The sequence below is a fragment of the Chionomys nivalis genome, chromosome 19 (genome assembly GCF_950005125.1).
Source record: "Chionomys nivalis chromosome 19, mChiNiv1.1, whole genome shotgun sequence".
NCBI lineage: Eukaryota > Metazoa > Chordata > Mammalia > Rodentia > Cricetidae > Chionomys > Chionomys nivalis.
Window position 1 is genome coordinate 56925410 of NC_080104.1, and position 22692 is coordinate 56948101.

General features: G+C 48.8%; 1 protein-coding gene across 2 annotated transcripts in view; it reads right to left on the reverse strand.

Annotated features, from left to right (window-relative positions):
- The window catches only part of Slc37a1 (solute carrier family 37 member 1), a 63173-nt gene that overhangs the window by 38851 nt on the left and 1630 nt on the right, over window positions 1-22692 (reverse strand). The window contains exons 1-2 of one of the 2 annotated variants that reach the window (XM_057751729.1): window positions 8747-9822; window positions 5122-5347 (exon numbers count right to left, since the gene is read on the reverse strand). In XM_057751729.1, coding sequence (XP_057607712.1) covers window positions 5122-5177 — 56 coding nt within the window. In that variant the 5' untranslated portion in view covers window positions 5178-5347; window positions 8747-9822. Of the gene's footprint in view, window positions 1-5121; window positions 5348-8746; window positions 9823-22692 lie in introns of those variants that run through there. The other variant, XM_057751730.1, reaches the window with a different exon arrangement.

The following is a 22692-nucleotide window of genomic DNA, read 5'->3' on the forward strand; positions in this document are numbered from 1 at the left end:
TCTTCACAGAGACAGAGCCTCCTGGAGGCAGGGCTCACAAGCCTCCTCCTGAGGGTTGGAGTGAAAGGTCAATCTAGAAGAACTGGCAGGATTTCCCGAAGGCAGAAAAGGAAGTCTTTATCTACACGGGCCTTGCTGCCCAGCCTACTTCCTCAATTTCCAAAGTCACCCTTCTTCCTTAGGACCTGCGGTGGGGAAGGCAGTGTGCGGACTTCCAGGAGTGTCAACAAGTAGTAGCTGCTCTCAGCTAGTGGTCTTCTGTCCCCGCTTGGTCTCTGGGAGAAGTGGGTCCCATGCTTTCACGGAAGAGCAATCCTGGTCTTTGAGACTGGGGTCCCTCAGGATTCTTCTGGAGCCCTTGTTCTGCCTGGTCCTTTATTGTCATCCTTTGTTTGTTTGTTTTGGTTTTTCGAGACAGGGTTTCTCTGTAGCTTTGGAGCCTGTCCTGGAACTCGCTCTTGTAGACCAGGCTGGTCTCGAACTCACAGAGATCCACCTGCCTCTGCCTCCTGAGTGCTGGGATTAAAGGTGTGCGCCACCACCGCCACCCATGGCTTATTGTTATCCACGTCACCATTCACAAAGCTGAATCATTTTGCATGGACAGGAGCAGGGCTTCTGAGCATCAGTTCATCCAGAAATAATGTCCTGATGATGTCATGAGTTAGTAAGAGGTCCTGTCAGGTTCGGATGGCTCTGACCCAAGGACTAGTGTCCACTTAAGAAAAGAAGATGCTGGAAATGGGGGTGCATGCCTTTAATCCCAGAACTTAGGAGACAGGGACAGGTGGATCTCTGTGAGTTTGAGGCCAGCCTGGGCTACATAGAGAGACCTCTCTATGTGTACTTTTGGAAAAAGTACACAGAGACAAAGAGGAGGGCATATGGCAAGAGAGACAGAGAGAGACAGAGAGAGAGAGAGAGAGAGAGAGAGAGAGAGAGAGAGAGAGCAGTATGATGTAGCTAGCTGGTTGGCAATCAGTAGCACAAAGATCTGAAGGATGAAAGGAAGACATCCCTGGAACTATCAGACGGCCATGACCCTGCTGCACTTTAAAATTTGAATCCTTGCCGGGCGATGGTGGCACACGCCTTTAATCCCAGCACTCGGGAGGCAGAGGCAGGCGGATCTCTGTGAGTTCGAGACCAGCCTGGTCTACAGAGCTAGTTCCAGGACAGGCTCCAAAGCCACAGAGAAACCCTATCTCGAAAAACCAAAAAAAAAAAAAAAAAAAAAAAGTTTGGATCCTCAGCTTTTCGAACTGCGAGGGACTCGCTCACTTCTGTGTTTTGAGAACTGGGTTCATAGTGTTTTGTTTCTGGAGAGGAGCACAACTTTGGTTTTATGTGATGCTACAGGTGGACCTGGGGAGACCGAGTAAAAGAGAAGCCGACAGACCCAGTGTTTTCTCTCCAGTGCCCGCTCCGCTTATGCGGTTACGACAAATAGTACATGTCTATACAAGAATCGAGCCTGGGTTAACCCTGAGTTTCTAACAAAAAACGCACATTCTATCAGTGCCAGCTTAGGGTCCGGATGCACTCCCAGACTCTGCTCAGGGGTATCTGCTATGGTTCAGACATGCCCAACTATTTGACATTGGAATATAACATCTATTTAACTTGAGAACCATGCAGTAAAGTTACAATAACCAAATTCACACATACACACCACCACCCACCACAAAACAGACAAAAAAAAAAACCTTCATGGTTTAAGACAATTTATGATTTTGTGTTGGGCTGTATCCATTGCTATCCTTGACTGTCAGTCCTATGTACAGACAGCTCCTGTGTTGAACATTTGGTTACTAGCTGGTGGTGCTGCTTTGGAAGGTGGTTAAACCTTTTGGGGAGGGGTCTTAGAAATAGATGTCTGGGGAGTGGCCCTACTTCCTGTACCACGGAGATGAGAGGAAAGCAGCCTCGTGTTTCTGTCACAGTAGCCCACAGCAGCTTCCCTCGCTATACCGAGGGACTGTACCTTCAGATATCACAAGAAGCCCTTCCACCCTTAAGCTGCTTTTTTGCGGGTCATAGAGATGAGACAAGTAATTAATACAGTGTCCTTGAGTGTCACGATCCTCTGAGAAGCAGCGGCCCGCGGTATCGTCTGGTCTAGGTTGGCTGGCACTTGCCTCAGCCACATAGGGACTCAACAAGTGCTTTTTTGAGAATTAGTCATCGGTGTGGCTGGTTTAGAAACGGATCCTAACCCTTTCTGACCTCAGAAACCACGCAACCAGATACAGAAGGAAGGCCATGACTTTGTCAGCACCTGGAACAGGAGACAGATGTCATTGTGATTGATACTGGTCATTTGAAGACTCCACCTGCCTTGGCAACAGGACCGATTTCCACACTAAGTAGGGACTAAGAATCTGGTAGGAGCATGCATGAGATGATGGAGATGGTCCCAGCTACCAGGCCCCTGATCCCGGAGGCCAACCCTGAGGAAGGAAGCACGGTCCTGTCCAGTGGCTCTCACAGGTTGGGACATCTGTGAAGATGCATCAGGGTACTTTTCTCAGTCAGGGGGCCACCATCTGCTCCTAGGTCAACTATTTTAAATCTCAAGTTGTTCTAGATCTTGTCAGCAAGCAGCAGTTCCTTCCTGTTTCACTCATGGCTTTGATTCCTGGCATCGCATGGCATTCCCGCCCAACTTCTGCTGTTCCTGCCAGCCGAGGCATGAGTGGGTCTCTGAGGCCCTGGTTCCTGTCAGTGGGAAGTGGCACACACAGAAGACCCCGAGCCGGGTATGCAGACCAGCCACACACAGAAGGAGACCAAGAGCTAGGTGTGCATCCCTGCTCTGGGCCTCTGGGATCCCTTCTCATTCCACCTCCTGCAGTGTGAATTCAAATTGGTCTTAATTATAAGAACCTGAGTCAGATCTCGGGGTAAGTACTGAAAGATCAGGGAAGTAAAGGAGCCAGCCACTAGAGACATCTTTTACCTTTACTGAATCCTCGGGTTGAAGGGGGCAAGATCCTGTGTCCACAAATCCTCAGGCTGAATGCCTTGAGCTCCCGTCTCCTCCGGCCTTATATTCCTCTCTCTGCCCAGCCATATCCCTTCCTGTCTCCACCTCCCTAGTGCTGGGATTAAAGGTGTGAGCCATCACTGCCTGGCTCTATTTCTCTTTTAAACTGGTTCAATCTCATGAACTCAGGTCTGCCTCTGCCTCCTGAGTGCTGGGATTAAAGGTGTCTGCCACCACTGTCTGGCCTCTGTGGCTAACTAGTAGCTCTGTACTCTGATCTTCAAGCAAGCTTTATTTGTTAGATCACAAACAAAATATCACCACAACCTCCATACGTCTAGTCCCTCCTCCTCCCGCTACAGCATCTTCAGCCCCTTTCTTCCCCAGCCCCACCTGCCAGAAGGCGCCATCCGACTTCTGGTCAAGAATACCTGCATATCCAAAATAAGAGACAACCCATAAAACAGGTGTTTGAACCTTTCCATGATTCAAGGTCATAAAAGACAGATAGGCCATGGGACAGTTTCAGACTGAAGGAAGCAAACCCCGCAAGATGGCAAAATGCAACATGTAGATTCTAGATGGAACAGGAACCATCAAAGATCTTGCTGGACACTGGACATGGTATTTTAACATGACCACTGATTAAAGGCTTAAACCCAGGACCTCATGCTGACCAGCACTCCACCACTGGGCTACATGCCCAGCAAAAGGCAAAATCGACATAGAAATATCTAAAAAATAAAAACAATACAATGCCCACCACACTCATCTATGTAAAAGTAGGAGGAACAGACAAGAAAAACAGTAAACAATAGCAATCTGTAGACACAAGTGCACACCATAGGTCTACAAGACAAGCTAAACCGTCTCCCAGTACGAGTGTTGAAGGGTTGTGACTGGATCCCTAGCTGACCTCAAGGGAGAGCTGTGGAGGGAAGCCAGCTGCAGAGGTTCCCAAATGCGCCCTGAGAGCTTCTGGAAGAGCCCAGCAGACCGTTGAGTGGGTGAGTGGACCAGAAAGAGACTGTGTAGACGACCACCATGCTGAGCAGAGAGAGAGCTGAGCTTCCTGAGAAAGACCACAGAAAACCGCAGTGGCACAAACTGTCTCCACAGACGCAACCAGAAAGGCAGGGTGGCTCCTCCACTGGGGACAGGCTTTGCGGGCTCCTGTTGCCTGTGCTCTGAAGGACTTTCTTTTCTTTAATTTCTTTTCCTTTCTTCTTTTCAAAAAGCCCTTTGTTTTCCTGCTAAGTGCCCATTCCCACGTCTCCTATCAGAGATGACAATAAGCCCCAGATTCTAAATATACCGTGGGACACACATGTCTCTCTGAACCTCCATGACCATGCGAGGAAACCCTTTTTCTTGCTCACTTGTCTTGTCCACTTAACTTGCATTCAACGTAAAAGGGGAGGAGCAGGGCTGAGGTCTCAGCTCAGTGCCAGTGTGCTTCTTTAGCATGCACAAGGCCCTGGGTTTGATATCAGCACCAGCGCTGTGGGAAGTCCTTCAGCCAATGGCCTTTGGTATGCTAGCCCACTTTGGGCATAGTCCTGTGTACTATAAATTGAGACGTAGGGATGAGCGGGACCCCCTTGGCTGCTGGATTCAGCTCCGGTTCTCCCGCACATGCAGAGGACTGTGGGTCTCTACTCTTTCTATGAGTTTTCCCTCTAATAAATAAACCCGTGTTATACTCCATTCTGGGCTAGTGGGAAACTATTTTATATTGTAACACACCACAAAAATAAAAAGAGCCGGGTGGTGGTGGGGCACACCTTTAATCCCAGCCCTCAGGAGGCAGAGGCAGGAGGATGGATCTCTGTGAGTTTGAGGCCAGCCTGGTCTACAAGAGCTAGTTCCAGGACATGCTCCAAAGCTACAGAGAAACCTTGTCTCAAATAAATAAATAAATAAATAAAAAGAGAAAAGATGAGTTTTTCCTTCCTGACAGATTAGGAGTCCAAATACTGTCTGTGATGTCATCACCAAAGCACAGGACTCTTGAGGACCACCATGCCAAAGCTATGAGAAAGTCTGACACCCATGCTCCATGCTGAAACATGGGTGAAAAAGCCACCCAGTGCACCCTGCCGCTCTGTCCCACACATCACCACGTCGGAGCTTACCACTGATCCCGGGAGAAGGAGATGATGAAACGGATGCCCACGGGGAGTCGAGCCATTTACGTCGCCCCTGACCTTGGAGCGCCAGTCCCGAAATCAGATGCTTCAGGAAACAGGTTAAGGTTCTTTTCTTTTTGACAGCCTTGCAGTTCACACAGCCTGGAGAGCAACAGCAAACATGTTCTACTGAGTCATGTCCCCTCTTCCTTCCATTCGAGTCGGCCGAGCTCTACGGGAGAAAGACATTATTAAGAATCTGAGGTCCTGGGTGGTGGTGCATGCCTTTAATCCTAGCACTCTGGAGGCAGAAGCAGGCAGATCTCTGTGAGTTCAAGGTCAGCCTGGTCTATAAGAGCTAGTTCCAGAACAGGCACCAAAGCTACACAGAGAAACCCTGTCTCGAAAAACCAAATAGATAGATAGATAGATAGATTAAAAAAAAAAGCTGTGGTCCTGATGCTCATACCTCTGAGACACTCACTGGCAGGGAGAAGTCATTCCACAGATGGGGAGAGGCCACCGACAGCTGATTAAAGTTACACTTCTGATATCAGAGGAAGCTCCCACCATGGATGCCCTGGGACGGAACGCTCAAATGGAGCTCACGGGATGTTCTAATGATTCCTGAAGGGAAGTGGGCACTCAACGCTGCCTTCAGGGCTTCCAGACATGAGTCTGGCCAGTCTGCCCCAAAGTATACGTCTATTGTTTAGTCACACGCACAATTATCAGAGCATGGGGTGGAGGCGGGCACTGGACTAGTTCGCTCCATTACAGCTCACTAGGACTCCTGTGAGCCTCAGCCAGAGAGGATTATGGGCTTGGGCAAAAAACTGCAGAAGGGGTCAATCGTCAGTTGCTTAGGCTATGGTTCCACAACTGAGCCTGCCACACCTAACACTGGGGATGAACTTCCCTGCAGCCACTGTGGATCTCTCTCCCATGCTCAGGCATTAGCTTGGGAAAATGAGCTTTCTCTGAAGGCTGGGCAGAGGAAGGGCAATGCTAAGTAGGACAGCACAAAGCCAGAGAACTGATAAGGGGCCTAGAGTGCTGTAGGGGGCTCTCCTAGCTTGATTCCCCACACCACCCTCAGGGCATATTTTCCCCAAGGCATTGTATTTTTCCAAAGTGGAATCTACTTATCAGCCTCAACAAATATCCTGGAGGTGTAGCTCAGTAGTGGAGTCGCAGGACAGAGGCTTTGGATCCCAAACCCCACAGTTCTCCGCAGACAACCAACAACCTTAAAGACAGTTTAGCCCAGAAACCAGCGCCACAACCCTCATGGAGGTGTAGAGGCCCTTTCTACCCCAGCCAGGAGAGCTCCACCTTTCTCAGGGTCCCACGGGGCCTTAGCAAGTGTCACTCATTCCTGACCCTACACAGACCTACAGTGAAGTAAGCCAGTCTGTTCCCTTAACTTTTCCAGCTCAAAAATAAGGGTGATGACCTAATGGCATCAACATTGTTATACAAAGCCGTGATCTCAGGAAGGCCTTGGCACAGGGCCTGGTACACAGCAGACAGTCCATTAATACCAATGTGAGTGGTTCTGCGGGCTTCTGGGAGGGCAGGGTTTCTCTGTCCTATATCCTAGCACAGAACAGGAGCAAAGTGCTCAGCTGGAGCCAGCCTGGTGGCTTATACCTGTAATCCCATCGCTCAAGAGACTGAGGCAGGAGGACCATTTTGAGTTGGAGTCCAGTCGGGGTTACCTAGTGAGTACCAGGCCAGCTAGAGCATAGTAGCAAGATCCTGCCTCTAGATTAGATCAAAAGTTGTAGGACTTTGCCTCACATCTCCATATGTAAATGATTATCTTTCAAAAAAAGGTTTGCTCAAAAGGAGTTCTTTTTGGGCTTGATCCTGTCTAGGCTTCGAGTGCACCCGTGAATTAACTGTGATGGTAGTTTCGGGTTAAAGGATTTGGTTTCAACTGTGCAAGGCTTGAAGATGGATAATCAGGGTCTAATTTTTTCCTCCATCAAAATACTGAAAATTTACCCTTTGCTACCAGCCAAATCTATGTGTGTCATCCAGCAAAACCTGGTCCAACAGCAAAGTTCCAGAAGGTCTAAAGAGGAAGAAAACTCCCGGCTTCCCCTGATGTATGTACGTGTGTGTGTGTGTGTGTGTATACATGTGCTATCTGTGCTCACAGGAAGTGCACCTTGGGATTGACAGATGGTGATTCCACATTTGGGGTGCTGAGAACTCAGCTTAACAAAGCTCTTTTTTTTTTTTTGCTAGCCTGGACAACATCCCCAAAATCTGTTCCCTCAAAATCCCTGGTCAGGATGGCTACTGACACACCCTCCTGGAGCTGGAGGCTTAGCTTTCACTCTAAGACAGTGGTCCTCAGCCTGTGGGTGGCAACCCTCACATATCAGATGTTTACATTGCAATAACAGTAGCAAAATGACAGTTAGGAAGTAGCAACAAAGTAACTTCATGGGAGTCACCACAACATGAGGAACTGTATTAAAGGGTCTCAGAGTTAGGAAGCTTGAGAAGCATTGCTCTAAGAGGAGAGACAGGCTAGCCCAGCTAGGAGTTTAATCCCAGGCCTTCCATTTGCCTGGGGGCACCTTCTCAGGCATAAGTACACTTCCTCCTGCCCATTCCCTCACAGAGGGGGTGCACCCAGAGGGGGAGCACCTGGCTTGGCTGACTGGCTCTGGTGTGTAACCTAAACACAGAAAAGTAGTTTTTAAAAGTCACCTCTTAGAAGCACCCAGTGAACTTCAGCCCATTAAAGAAAAGGATAAGAAGGCAGTGTTATCAGACAGGGAAGGGACAAGAATTAGGAACTACTGCAAGTGACACAGCACCCCTACCAGGCACAGAAGCTGTGCAGGCTAGCCCTTTTGACAGAGCCTGGCCAAGGGTAGAAGAACAGGCACACCTATGAACTGTCCTTCCAGCCCCAGGGCTCAGAGCCACCTTGAACGCGGTCTGCCCACCCTTCAAGGAGACTCAGAAGTGGCTAGAAGTTAGCAAAAGAAAGAGTAATGCCTCAGGGTTTTCTCCAAAATGGGGACAAAATCATAGCACCCTTAGGCAACGTGTCAAAATGAGGGCATTTAAGGACAAACCTGAGAACCAGACAACTCCATCCAAGTTTCAAGAGTTTTTGTTTTAAACCAAGACAAATTATAGCCTCTCCAATTAAGCACTTTCTAAGCCTTTAAAGGCTCCATTTCCCACGGGAGATAAACAGAAAGAGTTATTTTCACTTGTTCTGGGCATAAATACCAGTAGGAGTCAGAATTCTGTCCACCACTGCTCTTAGCCCATTCACAACACCAACGCAACCCATGTGTTGTCCAGGAAACTGGACCTGTAAATCTACTCTCGAGACCACAGGGTGCAAACCGGATCCCCCAAGAGAGGGAATTTCCAGGTATCCTCTAACCAGGTATGAAGAAAGAAATCAATGTGCTAAGCCAATCTATTTACCAACTCGCCCAACTTCACGCAATTTAAGTTCCGGGGCCGGCAGCCGGTCAAGCAGGCAACCGGGAGCCCAGGTGCAGAAAGCTCTGAAGACCAGGAAAAGGCAGTTTAGGAATGCAAACCTAGACAGAGGTAAGGAAGGGTCTTCAGATCAGATGTAAATCTTTACCTGTAAGGTCACCAAGATCCCAGGGTGGACCCGGAGTGCTGGAAGATTGGTGCATGCGCCTGGGAGACTTTCCGGTGATTTAAAGCTTTTATTACGGCTAGAAGGTTAGCTGTCACTGCGTTGGTCACTGAGCCCGAGCTCCAGGAAGCAGTTCTTTAGCAAACAAACAACCAGAGAACCCAGGGTGCTGGCTGCGAGCTTTCCCAAGGGCTTTGCGAACCGGCTCCTCCCCGGTCGGTCGTACAGCCTCCTGGCAGGGTGGTGAAGGCTACGGGCACGCCCACGTCCCCAACGCACGGCTGCAGACAAAGCGCCGGGTCTCCAGCAGCCGGCTCCCCACAGCTGTCACCGCGGCCCGGGACTGGGAGGGGACCCGGCAACACAGCTAGGCGATCCCAGCCCCGGGCCTTGGGGAGCCTTCTGCTTCCTCTTCCCCGGGAACTCGGCGTCACCCTGGATCGCCCGGCTCTGTCGCCCAAGGCCACTCTAGGATCCTTTACTTCAAAGACTTCCCTCTAGGAAAAGCACTTGGCTGGTCCCGGGTTCTCCAGTCATAGCATACGGGGACAAACGGCGGAGAGGCCGAAGCGGGGACGCAGGGCGCAGGGCGCGGGGAGCGGGCCCGCTGGCAGGTGCGCGGCCGCTGGCAGGTGCGCGCCGCTGGGGAGGGTCCCTGTCGCCCCCGCGCCTACCTGCGCTCGGCTGCCTGCGCTGAGCGCTTCCTGCTCTCGACTTCCTGGAGCGGCTGCCCTTTCACTTTCTCAACCCTACGGGGCGCCGGCCCGAAGCAGCTCCTCCCTCTCCCGCGCGCCCCCTGACCCCAGCCCCGCGCGCGCCCAGGGACCTCGACGGCCCGGGGATGCTCGGCTGGGGCATCCTCTAGTTGTCCCTGGATCCCCACACCTGCCTCTCATGCCCTCCTAGGTTCCGCAGGGCGCTTAGCCCTTACTGGCATGATGCCCAGCAGCCAACTGCCGGCTCCTAGGGACCTTCAGCACTACCAGGCTTTTGTCCCCAAGGCGGACCTTAATAATGCCAGCAAAATGGACAAGTTCTGGGCTAAAGATCTGCTCCCTCGGAGCCTTGGATTGAAGATGGTCAAGTGTCAGAATCAAAAACACTGGCGTGCTGCAAATGGAACATGCTGGTACCGCACCTGTGCCACTGTGACAAACAGCTTGCAAGGTTAGGCCCAGAAAGGCAGCATCCGGGTCATGGGGAGGTGTCTGAGCACATAGCTTCCTTTTCAGTCCCGGATAATTATTTTCCAAACCTCTCACCTCCCCCCAAGAATTGACCCTGGAAGTCAGAGAGGGCCTGTTTATTTCCAAAGAACACCTGCCTCATACCTCTCACTGACAACCAGGCCTGGCATCCAAGACCAACCCTCCTGCTCAGCCCTCTTTCTCAGAATAGGACCTGCCTGGAACCGCAAAATCAGGCAGGAAACCAACTTCTCAGCAACAGCCAGGTATTCGGGTAAAACCATGTCTGGACAGAGCCTGGTCCCCAACCCAGCACCCTGCAGCGCCCTCTTCAGGCTGGCTGGGCCCCTTAGTTTGCTGAGTTGAATAGGGCCAAGCCATTCTCTTGCTATGGGCTTTTGGAAAGTGTTTTGTACCCTTGGGTCAAAGTTGCCTTGCTGTTTGAGCCAGCTGCACCTTGCTGTCCCACACTTCACATGGGAAGTGACCCAGGAACTCTGGCTGGCCTCGCCCTCGGGCTAGATGCCTCCTCTTCTCTCCCTAACTCTCATTCTTTGTGAGCACCGTAACAACTCAGGTGGGTTCCTACATTGTCTCCGGTCGTCTCCTCAAGGCTTCTATCATCACATTGTACAAGAGTCCCTTGCTCTTCTGCCCGTGTTCCATCTTTGTAGCTGCATCAAACTTCCCCCCAAAACAAAATCTGAGCTCCACAATTTGTTGACAGTCTTTAGAGGGCAGGCCACCCTCAGGAGCAAGAGCTCCTGAGGAGGTAGAGATAAGGCCCTGCGGCCTTGGCACAGTTAAAGAGTCTCACGCCAAAGCTTCCGGGAAGTTTTTCAGTTCCCAAGAACTGTGACTTTTCACACCTGAGTGTTGGGATTTGTCTTTCCTGAGTCTGGGGCTCTTGAATGAGCTCGGACTTTGGGGATTGTTGTTTCAAATGAAATGTATAAAATGCCCACATCCTAGTGACACCAGTCTACATCCGCCTCTAGGAGGTGCAGGAGGGAGTCTTATTTCAGAAAGCATCTCTAAGACCCAGGAGTGCCTACCATAGATGTTTGTTTTTCTTACAAAAAAAAATTGCTGTGGGACAATGGTCTTGTACTTTGTAAAAATGTGTCACTTGCATTTTAATAAAACGCTGATTGGCTAGTAGCCAGGCAGGAAGTATAGGTGGGACAACCAGGCAGGAAATAGAGGGGGGACAATGAGAACAGGAGAATTTTGGGAAGAGGAAAGCTCAGTCTGCAGTTGTCATTCAGATGTAGAGGAAGCAAGATGAGAACACCTCACTGACAAAGCCACCAACCCATGTGGCTAACATAGACAAGAATAATGGGCCAATTTAAGATGTAAGAATTAGTTAATAAGAAGCCTGAACTAATAGGTCAACCAGTTTATAATTAATGTAGTAGATTTCTGTGTATTTCTTTGGGACGAATGGCTGCTAGACCAGGTGGGACAGAAACTTTGGTCAACAAAAAATGACAATCTTTGCACAGATATTGGAGTCAACCAGAGGGAGTCTGGTGACCTGTGTAGAATACTTGCTGAAAATGTCAGTCTTAGAAGAGTAAGTTAATGTTTCATAATATATATTTTATATTGGTTTTTTATATGATTATAAGAAACAGTCAAAAGTAGTGAGGAGGAATGTGTGTATAAAACTTCAAAATAAATCTGTATTTTGAAATGGAAATTTGTGATTGGGGCCACAAGGATGCAGGTTTTATGCTGAAGACTATGATAAAGGATTGCATGTCTCCACCATGAAGTAAGACTGATTTGTGATCCACGGTCCTCTTCCCTTAGCCTCCTGAGTGCAGCGATTGCAGGTGTACCCCACTGTGACTGCCTCCCCCTGCTCCCTCCTCCCCCTAAAGCTCAGAGCCTTGCACATGGAAGGTACATGCTCTACCACTGAGCTACACCCAGCTGTCCTTTTTAAATCTAATTAAAAGCAAACAGTAATGAGAAGACAGAGAGAAGGAAGGAAATTAAGAAGTTTGTGTTTGCCCTAGGCAGTGGCATTTTAGTGATTGCACTGTAGGCACTAATACTATTAGGGATGTAGTTTAGAGAGAAGGGCTCCTCAAAGGTCTTTACGTAGTTGCTATTCAGTCATGCACCTATCTATCATCTATCTATCTATCTATCTATCTATCTATCTATCTATCTATCTATCTATCTAATTTATCTATCATATCTATCTATCTCTATCTATCCTATTTCTATCTATCGTCTATCTATCCTATCTGCCTGCCTGCCTGCCTATCTATCTATCTATCTATCTATCTATCTATCTATCTATCTATCTTTATCTATTTTCCTGAGATAGGGTTTCTTCTGTGTACCAGCACTGGCTGTCCTGGAACTCTCTTTGTAGCCTCGAACTCACAGAGATTTGGGGATTAAAGGCATCTGCACCACTCTTGGCTTCAACTATGCATTTAAAAGAGTGGCTTTGTCCCATCACTGTGAGGCAGTGCCAGGCAGATCTCTAAGAGTTCGAGGACAGCCTAGTCTATGGAGCAAGTTCCAGGAGAGCCAAGACTACATGGAGAAACCCTGTCACAAAAAGCCCCCCCCCACACCCGGCAAACAAAAACGGTCATTTTGTTCAGTGGTCTGTAGAAGAGAGATTGGACAAGTGTTCTTGTTTCTAAGATCCCTTGACAATATCTTCCAGCAGAATATCTTTAATATTTTTCTCCTATCTGTAGGTTATGGGAGGTGGCCACAGAGAGAGGGGGTTCAGGGGACTCTGGCTCCTAAATGGAATGGGGCTTATATGAAGTCTGGAATCAGCTTTGGGGGCCTGAAATGTCACAACTCTTGGTGCAGTCTCCTCTGCAGCTGAGCTCTCCTCCGGGGCCAGCCTGTTGCTGTATCCATCTGCTGCAGCTCCCTGCATTTTAAATCCTACCGTTAGAACGAGACCAGACACGTGGGAGCAGAAAACTGACCCCTATGGAGTCATTCCTGCCACAGAGTGTGTGCAGATAAATGTGACAAGCAAATTGGGCAGTTTTTACAAGATGTCCCCGAAAGGATCAATAGCCTTCAACTGTAGTTTGGTAAACCGTGTGGCTCAAATCAAGAGGTTATGCTTTGAAAGTTCTCCCTGGGGCTCTGTGTGATGATTTATGCGGAGTGAGTCCTTTTACTGCACACAGTTTGCTAATGCCTTGGTAGGACAGTGCAGTGACTCATATCCTCTGTCTCAGACCCAAGTGGTCCCACCAGGGCTTCCAGCCTAAGAGGAGTACGGGAAAAGGAGATTTCAGAGGAAGCCTTATGTTCCACCTGCTGAACCGACCCTCCTCCTTAGCGGGTGGCTATCCCCAGCTTCACCGGCCCACACATCATCCTCAGCATTCACTGTGGTGGTCATGGGAAGGTTTGGGCCCTGGGCTCGCTCGTTTGCGCAACTGTTCCTTCCCACGTTGCCTATTGCTTCAACTTCTGCAACCAATAGCCTTCCTTTTTTAAGCCTTTTAAAACTGAAACCGTCTCCAAGAACAGCCTTGTCTAAGTCCGTGACAAATGCAATCATTTTACCGTCACCCAAGATCATCCTTTCTGGACACTGCTCTATGACTCCAGTGTGTGGTGGCCCCAGCAGAGGAGGCACAGGATTTGGGATCTGGGTTTCCAACTCAAACCTTGACTCCAAACTTCCTGTGACTGTAGTGCGGATGGATGAAGGGGGGCGTTGGAAGACAGTTTCCTGCTTCTTCTATCCATCTGTGAATCCTAGCCTAGCTTTGTGCTTGGCACACTTTAGAAACTGAACACGGCAAGGTTTCCATGAGAATGGTGGATCAGCGTTGAATGCTTATGGCCATGCTCATGGCTGGGAAACAGGTACGTGTGAAGAGGACACACGTGACTGGCGGAGACGGTGTGGGGGAGGGGAACTCCATAGTCTCTTTCATCAGCTTATTTTGTTGGCATTTCCAGGAAACGGGGGTTGAACCTCCCACCACCACCTTCAGTAAGGGCTGTTCAATAAGGTTTGGTTCTTTTGCACAGTTACAGTGCATCATTTCTTAGCCAGCCTTCCGGGACGAATGAATGAACGTCTGTTCAGGGGAGTCACATCTAATACCAGCAATCAGGAGATCTGAGGCAGGAAAACTGCCTTGGGTTTGAGGTCAGCGTGGGTACAATGTGGAACCTTGCCTCAAAAAAACCAAAAAAGCAAACCAAAACAACAATAACACCACCACCACCACTGACAACAACAGCAACAACAACAAAACCAGTAAATCCAAACCCCACAAAGCCATGTTCTATTGGGGCATATCCACATTGAGCCAGACCAGCATCCACATTCACCCCCAACACACACTCAACATCACTGCTGTGCCCACATCAGCCATTACTGAGTATGACACACTGGGAACATTTTTTAACCCTTACCATTCTCAGTTAGCTCTCTTCACCTTCTGCCTAAGGATCAGATGTAAAGTTTTGGCTACTGGCCGGACGGTGGTGGTGGTGCACGCCTTTAATCCCAGCACTAGGGAGACAGAGGCAGGCGGATCTCTGTGAGTTCGAGGCCAGCCTGGTCTACAAGAGCTAGTTCCAGGACAGGAACCAAAAGTCACAGAGAAACCCTGTCTCGAAAAAAAAAAAAAAAGTTTTGGCTACTGCTCCATGCTCCTTGCCATGATGATCATAGACTCTAATCCTCTGGAACCGTGATTCCCCCCCCCCATTACATGCTTGGCCATTTTTTTAAAAATTATTTTTTGTCATGGCAACAGAAAAGTAACTAAGATACAAATTACAATCACCATGAGATGCTTTCTTACCTTTTAGACCAGCAAAGAAGGAACACGACCCCTAGGAAGCCAGAGAGCAGTGAGTCACGCCCTGTGACGGGAGGGGGGATGGGCTTTGCCATCCTAGGGGCCAGGGTAGTGACGGTATTTAGATCCCGTGATAGTTCATCTTCATCGGCTTGACTGGGTTTGAAATCATCTAGGAGACACGCCTCTGGGCTGTGTGGGTGTTTCCAGACAGAATTAGATGAGGAGAGAGGACCCGGCCTGAATGTGGGGAATGCGGGTGGTCTGGGGTCCCAGACAGAAGAAAGGAGGGAAAGGCCGGCTGAGCACGTCACTGCAGACACATGACCCCAGCCCCTCATGCTCCCACTGCCATGCTTTCCTTCCTTGAGAGATTCCTCCTTTGCTAAACCACAGCCAGAAACTCCTCCTTCTGTCCAATGGCTTGGGACAGATGTTTCCTCACAGAGCAGTAACAAGCCGTAAAGATTCCCTACCTCTGGCCCTTGAGGCTCAGTTCTCTAAGATTGGATTCTTTGTTTGTTTGTTTTTCGAGACAGGGTTTCTCTGTAGCTTTGGAACCTGTCCTGGAACTAGCTCTTATAGACCAGGCTGGCTTCGAACTCACGGAGATCTGCCTGCTTCTGCCTCCCGAGTGCTGCGATTAAAGGCCTGTGCCATCACCGCCTGGCTAAGATTGGTTTTTTTTTTTTTTTTTTTTTTGGTGTTTTGAGACAGGGTTTCTCTGTAGCTTTGGTGCCTGTCCTGGAACTAGCTCTTGTAGACCAGGCTGGCCTCAAACTCACAGAGATCCGCCTGCCTCTGCCTCCTGAGTGCTAGGATTAAAGGCATGCGCCACCACCGCCCCGCTGATTGGATTCTTGAGATGAAGATAAGATTCATGTATTCACATACTCCATGAACTCACACATTAGCTTATCTACTGGGACAGGGTGTTCACAAGTGCCTACTACATTCTGCGTTGCTGGATCATTGGCATACGTGAACATCTTTGCATTCACTGCGTTGCTGGATCATTGGCATACATGAACATCTTTGCATTCACTGCGTTGCTGGATCATCGGCATATGTGAACATCTTTGCGTTCACTGTGTTGCTGGATCATTGGCATACGTGAACATCTCTGCATTCATTGCGTTGTTGGATCATTGTCATATGTGAACATCCTTGCGTTCATTGCATTGTTGGATTATTGTCATACGTGAACATTTTCTTCCCTCCCACGGTGTAAGTTAAATTTCCATTTAGCAGAATAATAGTAATAGTTCACCCCTGGGGCCTGGGAGCTCTCTACCCATGGATTCTTGGTCAGATTTAAAGTACCACACACTCCTTTCCTCCTGTGGAGTGGTAGCGTGGGCCTCAACCCAATCAGAAATCCACTATCGGGTCACTATTGCACCCGTGGGCATATCTTGCTGCATTGGTCATTACTGCAGTTCACAGAGTTCACAGCCGTAAGACTATTGATGGCAGTCCAACCCCTTACCCCAGCAACCTGTATTCAGTATGTTGCTAGCAGGGAAGAAGCTTCCTAGTCAAGACCAACTCGAATTCTCCCTGGCCTGTGACCAGCGAACATCTATTCCTTTCTCTATATCAAATAGCACATAACTTAAGCACTTAAGGACTTAAATGCTTCATTTCTATAGAACCCCTTTAAGTTTCTGTAGAAACTTTGGGTCATTTAGATCCTCGTTATCTCTCCGATCCTCACAACCTTCCTGAGGTCTGGGGAGGGGAGCTATTCTGGGCAAATAGTAAACCAGCCTCTTCGTTTGTTGCTTCCTTCTCTGGCCCTCTGTCAGGGAACCCAGTCTATTCTTAGGCTCTGGTAGAGTCAGCCATATGTACACATAACTTTGCACGACCACCATGGGTCGCAGGAAGGTTATTTATATGTGGTATCAGAACCGGGGCTGGGGTTGTGGCTCAGTGGAAGGCTGCGCTCTCTCTCTCTCTCTCTCTCTCTCTCTCTCTCTCTCTCTCTCTCTCTCTCTCTCTCTCTCTCTCTCTCCCTGTGCCCCCTCCCACCTACATCAAAAGCAGAACCACTATCCAGTTAGTAAGTGGTACGCTCATTTAAAAGTGAAGGACTAACACACAGTCATAAAGCATGGCATTTGGTAGCATTTTCAGGGTGTGAATCACTGCAGAGATTGCCACGTGGGTCTGTAGTTTCTTTCTCATTCCCTCTTATCTCTGGCCTAGGAGGCAACCTACACTCTGCTGCAGTTAAGTAACCGAGCAATGAGCCTGATAAGAGAAAATAAGATCGCAAGCTGGGAAAAGAGAAGATGAAACCTTGATTTGCTCCGCTCTCTCTCTTTTCAAAAGGGCTGCATTAGGTTTAGTTTTGTCTTAAAAATCTAAAATTCTACTTGACAAATGTGAGCTGATTAGTTCCTAAATGCCAGGCACCTGCCATGTGGCATGTGGCCAAGCTGTTGCCTGGTGTGGAAGTCAAGGGTTCCTGACGTCTCCTGTCTCTACCCTGGCTGACTGCTGCCGAGTACTTGTCCCGCTGGTTTTGGCATTACCGTACAATCTCACTTCCTGAGTACAGCTGTGCCTTAAAGTCATTAAACCATATGTGTCAGGAGGGGAGAGAGAGAGAAAGAGGGCGGGGTGAGAGTTGGTTATGGCTCCATTGTTTCCATATACTTAACATTGTTTCTAATCTTAAGAAGTCGAACTCCAAACAGCTAAAATGTACATGTCCATGCTTTCTAGGAACTTCGACCTCCCACCCTTGTGAATCTCGGTGCCAGTGCCCATGGGCAGGAATGACAGTCTAACCGCTGACTGTCACAGCATCCTGGTCCGATGATCTTCGGCATAAAAGAAACCTAACCAAAACAATGAGGGCATTGAAAGTTCTCCAGCGACCTCTTGGCGAACCAAAGGTCCTCAGGCCTCTGTTGGGAGACAACAGTTGCACTGGGTGCAGCCCTGTGGCAGGGCGCTAACTTAGCGCGGGTGAGGACTAAAACAAAACCCAGAGAAAATCAGTGTGGTGTTTTGAATGAGAAATGTCCCCCATACTCTTGGGCGGTGGAAGTTAGCGTTTTAGTCTGGGGAAGTGTAGGTGGTCACCAAAAGCAGCTTTGAGATGAAAAGCCGCGGGGCACTGCTGTTTTCCTTTCTCTGCCTTGTGTTAGTGGTTGAAAGGTGATCTCTCAGCTTCCTGCTCCGCCACCACGCCTGCCACTGGTCACCAGGCTTCCCTGTCATGATGGGCTCTTAGCCTCTGGAACTGGTAGCCAAACAAGCTCCTCCTTCTCTAAGTTGCCTCGGCTGGAGTATTTTTTTTTTTATCAAAACAGCAGAAAAGTACTGAAAGCAGCCAATAACAATGAACATCATTAATAACAGGTGGCATCTATGCCAGGTTGGCTTGTGCCCATCACAGTGCTGAGCTCATTATGAGTGTCTCTTTTAGGCCTTGTGGCAGTCTCAGGGCAGTGACACCACCGTCCTCATTTTACCATTTCCTAAACAGACCGCAGGGAGACCCAACCCTGGATTGAATTCCTGCCACAGGCAAATGTGTGGTGCCATAAAAAACCACTTTTTACAATAGGATTTTCTGTCACTGCATGTTTAGCCAATAAGGCATATAGCTACGCACATTGCTGAGTTTACAAAAACACAACGTCCAACCTTAAAGCTGAATCGGAATTGATTTTGCTGAAAACCTGCTTTTTGTTTAAGCAGTTACTTTTTTCTGACCTCCTGGGTTCTTAAGGCCTTTTCTCCACAGGAGAGCCCAGAAGGGGTAGTTCAAGTCTTGGTCAGTTACCATGACAACCGACAGGCAGACAGAGCTTCCTGCTGGGAGGTGGGCCTGAAAGGCTGTGGGAGAGACAGAGGTAGAGCCCTGGTAGGTGACTTCATGGCCAGTTTCCTTGGCAGTCTCATTCAGAAAGACAAGGTACTCTCACGTGCGCGCGTGCATGTACGTATACACACACACACACACACACACACACACACACACACACACACACACGAGCTTGGCCAGTGGGGATGTTTCTCTTTCCTTTCCTTTTTTTCTTTTCTTTTCCAGTGAAAAGGGAGGCAGGTAAAGAGTCAAAGAGATTTCAACTGGGGAAGTGGAGCAGTGGGAGCCCCTCCTCTCTCATCACATGACTGGCCATCTGGGCATATACCTGGGGGGCTGCACTTAACAGTACTTCTGGCTGGGGATAATGACACAGCAAGGGCCAATTGGAACTTGATGGGAAGCCTTTCACATGGCACAACGGGCGCCCCCTGCTGGTGCATGTTGGAAATTTTCTCCAGGGGCCTGAGGATCAAGAGTCTCAGATTTCCAGGGGGGCTGGGTACCTTCGTCCCTATCATTTCTATCAATTATGTGGATAATTGCTATCCATGCAGTTAGGTAAAATTTCTGTAAGCTGCCTGAAAACTTTGAGAAGACAACTTATTTCTACAGGTAAAATAAAACAGCACGCTTTAGGGCCCTGCCACACTGCTGGTACCTGCTGCGCAGGACTTGACAGAGCAGCCATGGCTTAAGACTGTTAACTCGTGGTTTGCTTAAGTCACTCTCAAGAGCTTCAATGGGAGATTCTCGGAGGCAGTGGGTGCCTGCTTGGGAGACAGATGAAGGTCAGTCGAAACGAATCCTAGCCGCCTTTAGTCAGAGATCAGGGGTTTAGCGGAAGCCGCTCTTGAAGCAGATAGCTCAGTCTGAGCCCAGTGGCTGCTCCGTCTTCGACAGTGATCCCGGCTCTCGTTGACTTCGTACTTATCTTTACAATGATGAAGCAGCAGCCAGGGCTTCTAAGACAGTGCATGAGCGGGGCGCTCATGCACATGTTTGCTCCTGTCCTCGTTAGCACCGACAGGAAACCTGAGTTTCTGACACTTGTCTGGTCCCAAAAGCTAATGTTTGCTTTCACATCCTTGACTATGTTGCCATTCCAGGTTTCTGACATTTAAAACGCTTTTCACTACCGAAATAAGACATACTCAGTTGAAACAGATGTGGAAATTGCCAACAAATACAGATGCAGTGGGGCTCACCCCGGTGTCCCCACGCCCAGCTCTTTCCTCCCTGGAGAGGCTGCTAACATGTGTCGATAATCTTCTCATCTTTGGAACTAAGAAACTATACTTTTAGGGCCTTGTATGTTAATTGCTTGTGGCTTGTCTATTCATCCAGTGCCTGTGCCTGCGGGTTCGGCTGAGTTCAGCCTTCTGGAGGAGACCCTGGTCGATGGAAAGGTCTGCAGTGTGTGCTCCGGAAGGCTATGCGTGATTGTCCACACGGGTGGTCATGCAGCCCGGCAGCACAGAGCAAGAGGGGCAGTGGCACTATGAGAATTCTTGTATGTCCTCCTTGCTTACATCACCTGGCTGTTATAACAATAACACACTAGTCAGGCATCATCTCTCACCCCCAAAAGCTTATTAGCTCTGGTTTACAAAGCGGGAAACTGAGGCTGGAGGGCGGTGGGGGGGGTTTTCTAAGGGTGCTTCAAAGGAAAACCAGCAATGGGAGCCCAGAGTCTAACGTAGCTTCAGGAATTAATGTTTCCATCAAATGAGGCTTACTTCACAATCTTCTTTCTCCCCATTTAGATCAAACTTCTAGGTGAACTTAGATTAATAGGATGATTGTGTTATCATTGCTTAAAGTACTACATCCCCAAAGCAACAAAGAGCACTATAAAATATTTTGAGTTAATACGAATTCTAATTTGCAGAACCACGCAAGAGGCTGGATACAGAAATGGGCAATGGCCAGACCATGTATCCAAACAGAACACCAAGCCAGGCATGGGGGTACAAGACAGCAATCAGAGCTTGGAGGATGGAAGCAGAAAGGTGGGGAGTTCGAGGATAACTACAGAGCAAGCTTTGGGTCAGCTGGGTCCTCCTGTCTCAAACACAAACAAAACCAACAACGTCCGCCATTGACGAATCAACTGCTGTCTCTAAGCCAGGCTTGGAGGATGTCACCTGCTCTCTCTCCAAAAACCCAGGATGTCAAACAATAACAGGTGTAACAACCAAAATGGTCAAGACTTGATTAATAGCAGGCAACTCTCCTAATGTTTATCCCCATTTTAAACTAGGACCAACCAAGAAGGCGAAATATGCACTGTGGCCAGTATCTAAGCACGTGCTCCAGGAGCCTAAGGTCAAGCCATTTCTTCTCTGGCCATCCTACTCTGTCTGCCCTTGTTCTCCCTGACATGCAGGCGATGGCCACTGGCTCCTTTGCCTCAGCAGACTCGAAATAAATAGCTTTTGCTTGCCCTAGTTGTGGTGGTTTAAGTTTCTCATAAAAGTATATATTCTGAAGTGAAATTCAAGACTCAACTCCTACCCTGTTTCTATCCCATCAGGGATGCAGAGGCCTTCCCAGGATGGTCTCCTTGCTATGTATTTACAGAAAGATGCAAGGGCAAGGGATAAATGATATGTCCTGTGCTTCAGGAACTTCCTGTGTAACAACCTGGATGCTGTTGATAAGGGCTCATATGCTGAAGCTTGGTCTCCAGCCTGCAGCTTTGGTATGGGGTGGTAGAACCTTTAAAATGATGGGCCTAGCTGGAGGCCGTCAGATCACGGGGGCGTGCCCTAAAAGGGGGCTCCTGTGTCATGACTGTTTTCCTCTGCAGCTCGTTCCCTCCGTGACATGATATGCAGATGTGAGGGAGAGGGCCTGAGGGTTCGAATTTCTTCAGCATATTCTCTGCTGGGTGAAGACAGGCTGTGCTCCGGAGTCCTGGCGTCAGAGCTGGGACGCTCTCCGGACAAAGCCTCACCTTTCAGTTCTAGTAACATGGACCCAGGGCTGATCTACATGCTCAGATTCCCTTATCTTTTCTGTACATGGTAACACGATCACCGGACAGATGCAGAGAAACTGAGAATTTCTCTTTCCATAGTTCAGGATAAAAACATGAATTAATTCATTTCCTATTTCTCTGTAGATACTCTACATTTTTGCTCTTAATCCAAACAAATATCCACACCCAGAGGCAGACCTTATGACCAGGGTTGTGGTAATTGCTGTGGGAAAATCCTTCTGCACACTGTGAAGATGAGCTGCTCTCATTGTTAGTAAAAAGTTGATTGGAGGACGGCTAGGCAGGATTTTCAAGGCAGAGAGAATGCTGGGAAGAAGAAGGGTTGAGTCAGCGATGCCATGAGACACAGGGTGAGCAGGATGGGAAGTGTGTACATGAGGTGAACGAGCCTTTGGCATCACATAGATTACTAGAAATGGGTTGATATGTTCTAAGAGCTAGCTAAAAACAAGCCTCAACTATCGACCAGAACTTATAATTAATATTAAGTATCTGTGCAGTTATTTGGGAACTGGCTGGCAGGACAGAAAAACTCCACCAACAGAGAATGCTTACGGAGGCCTCAAAGTGGCAGAGCCAGTTACCCATGGGCTAAAACCACCATCACATGTGCTAGGCTTGGATATTTTGTCACAGTGATGGAAAAGTCACCAGCATATATCAACCACACCTGCATTCTGCAGGAGATATTTAAACCCCAGTGCTGTGGGATGTAATGCGTCAAACTCACAAAGATGCCAGTCAAAGGGTACAGAGGCTAGGCTATAAAACCCCACACAGCATGGTGGCTGCTGTATTTGCTGGGGTCAAACAGCATGGCTCAGAGCGACTCAGGGGCAGTGGTGACTTATTTGGCTTACAGGTTGCAGACCATAATTGATCATCGATTATGGAAAGTCTGAGCAGGAAAGAAAGCTGAGAGCCAGGAGGAACACCACTTACTCGGCCCCTCCCTTCTGCCTGCTCAGTTACCTTCCTACACAGGCCAGGCCCACCTGTCTAGAGATGGCACCACCCACAGTGGGCTGGACCCTGCTCGGCCAATTAGCAAGTGAGAAAATACCCCGCAA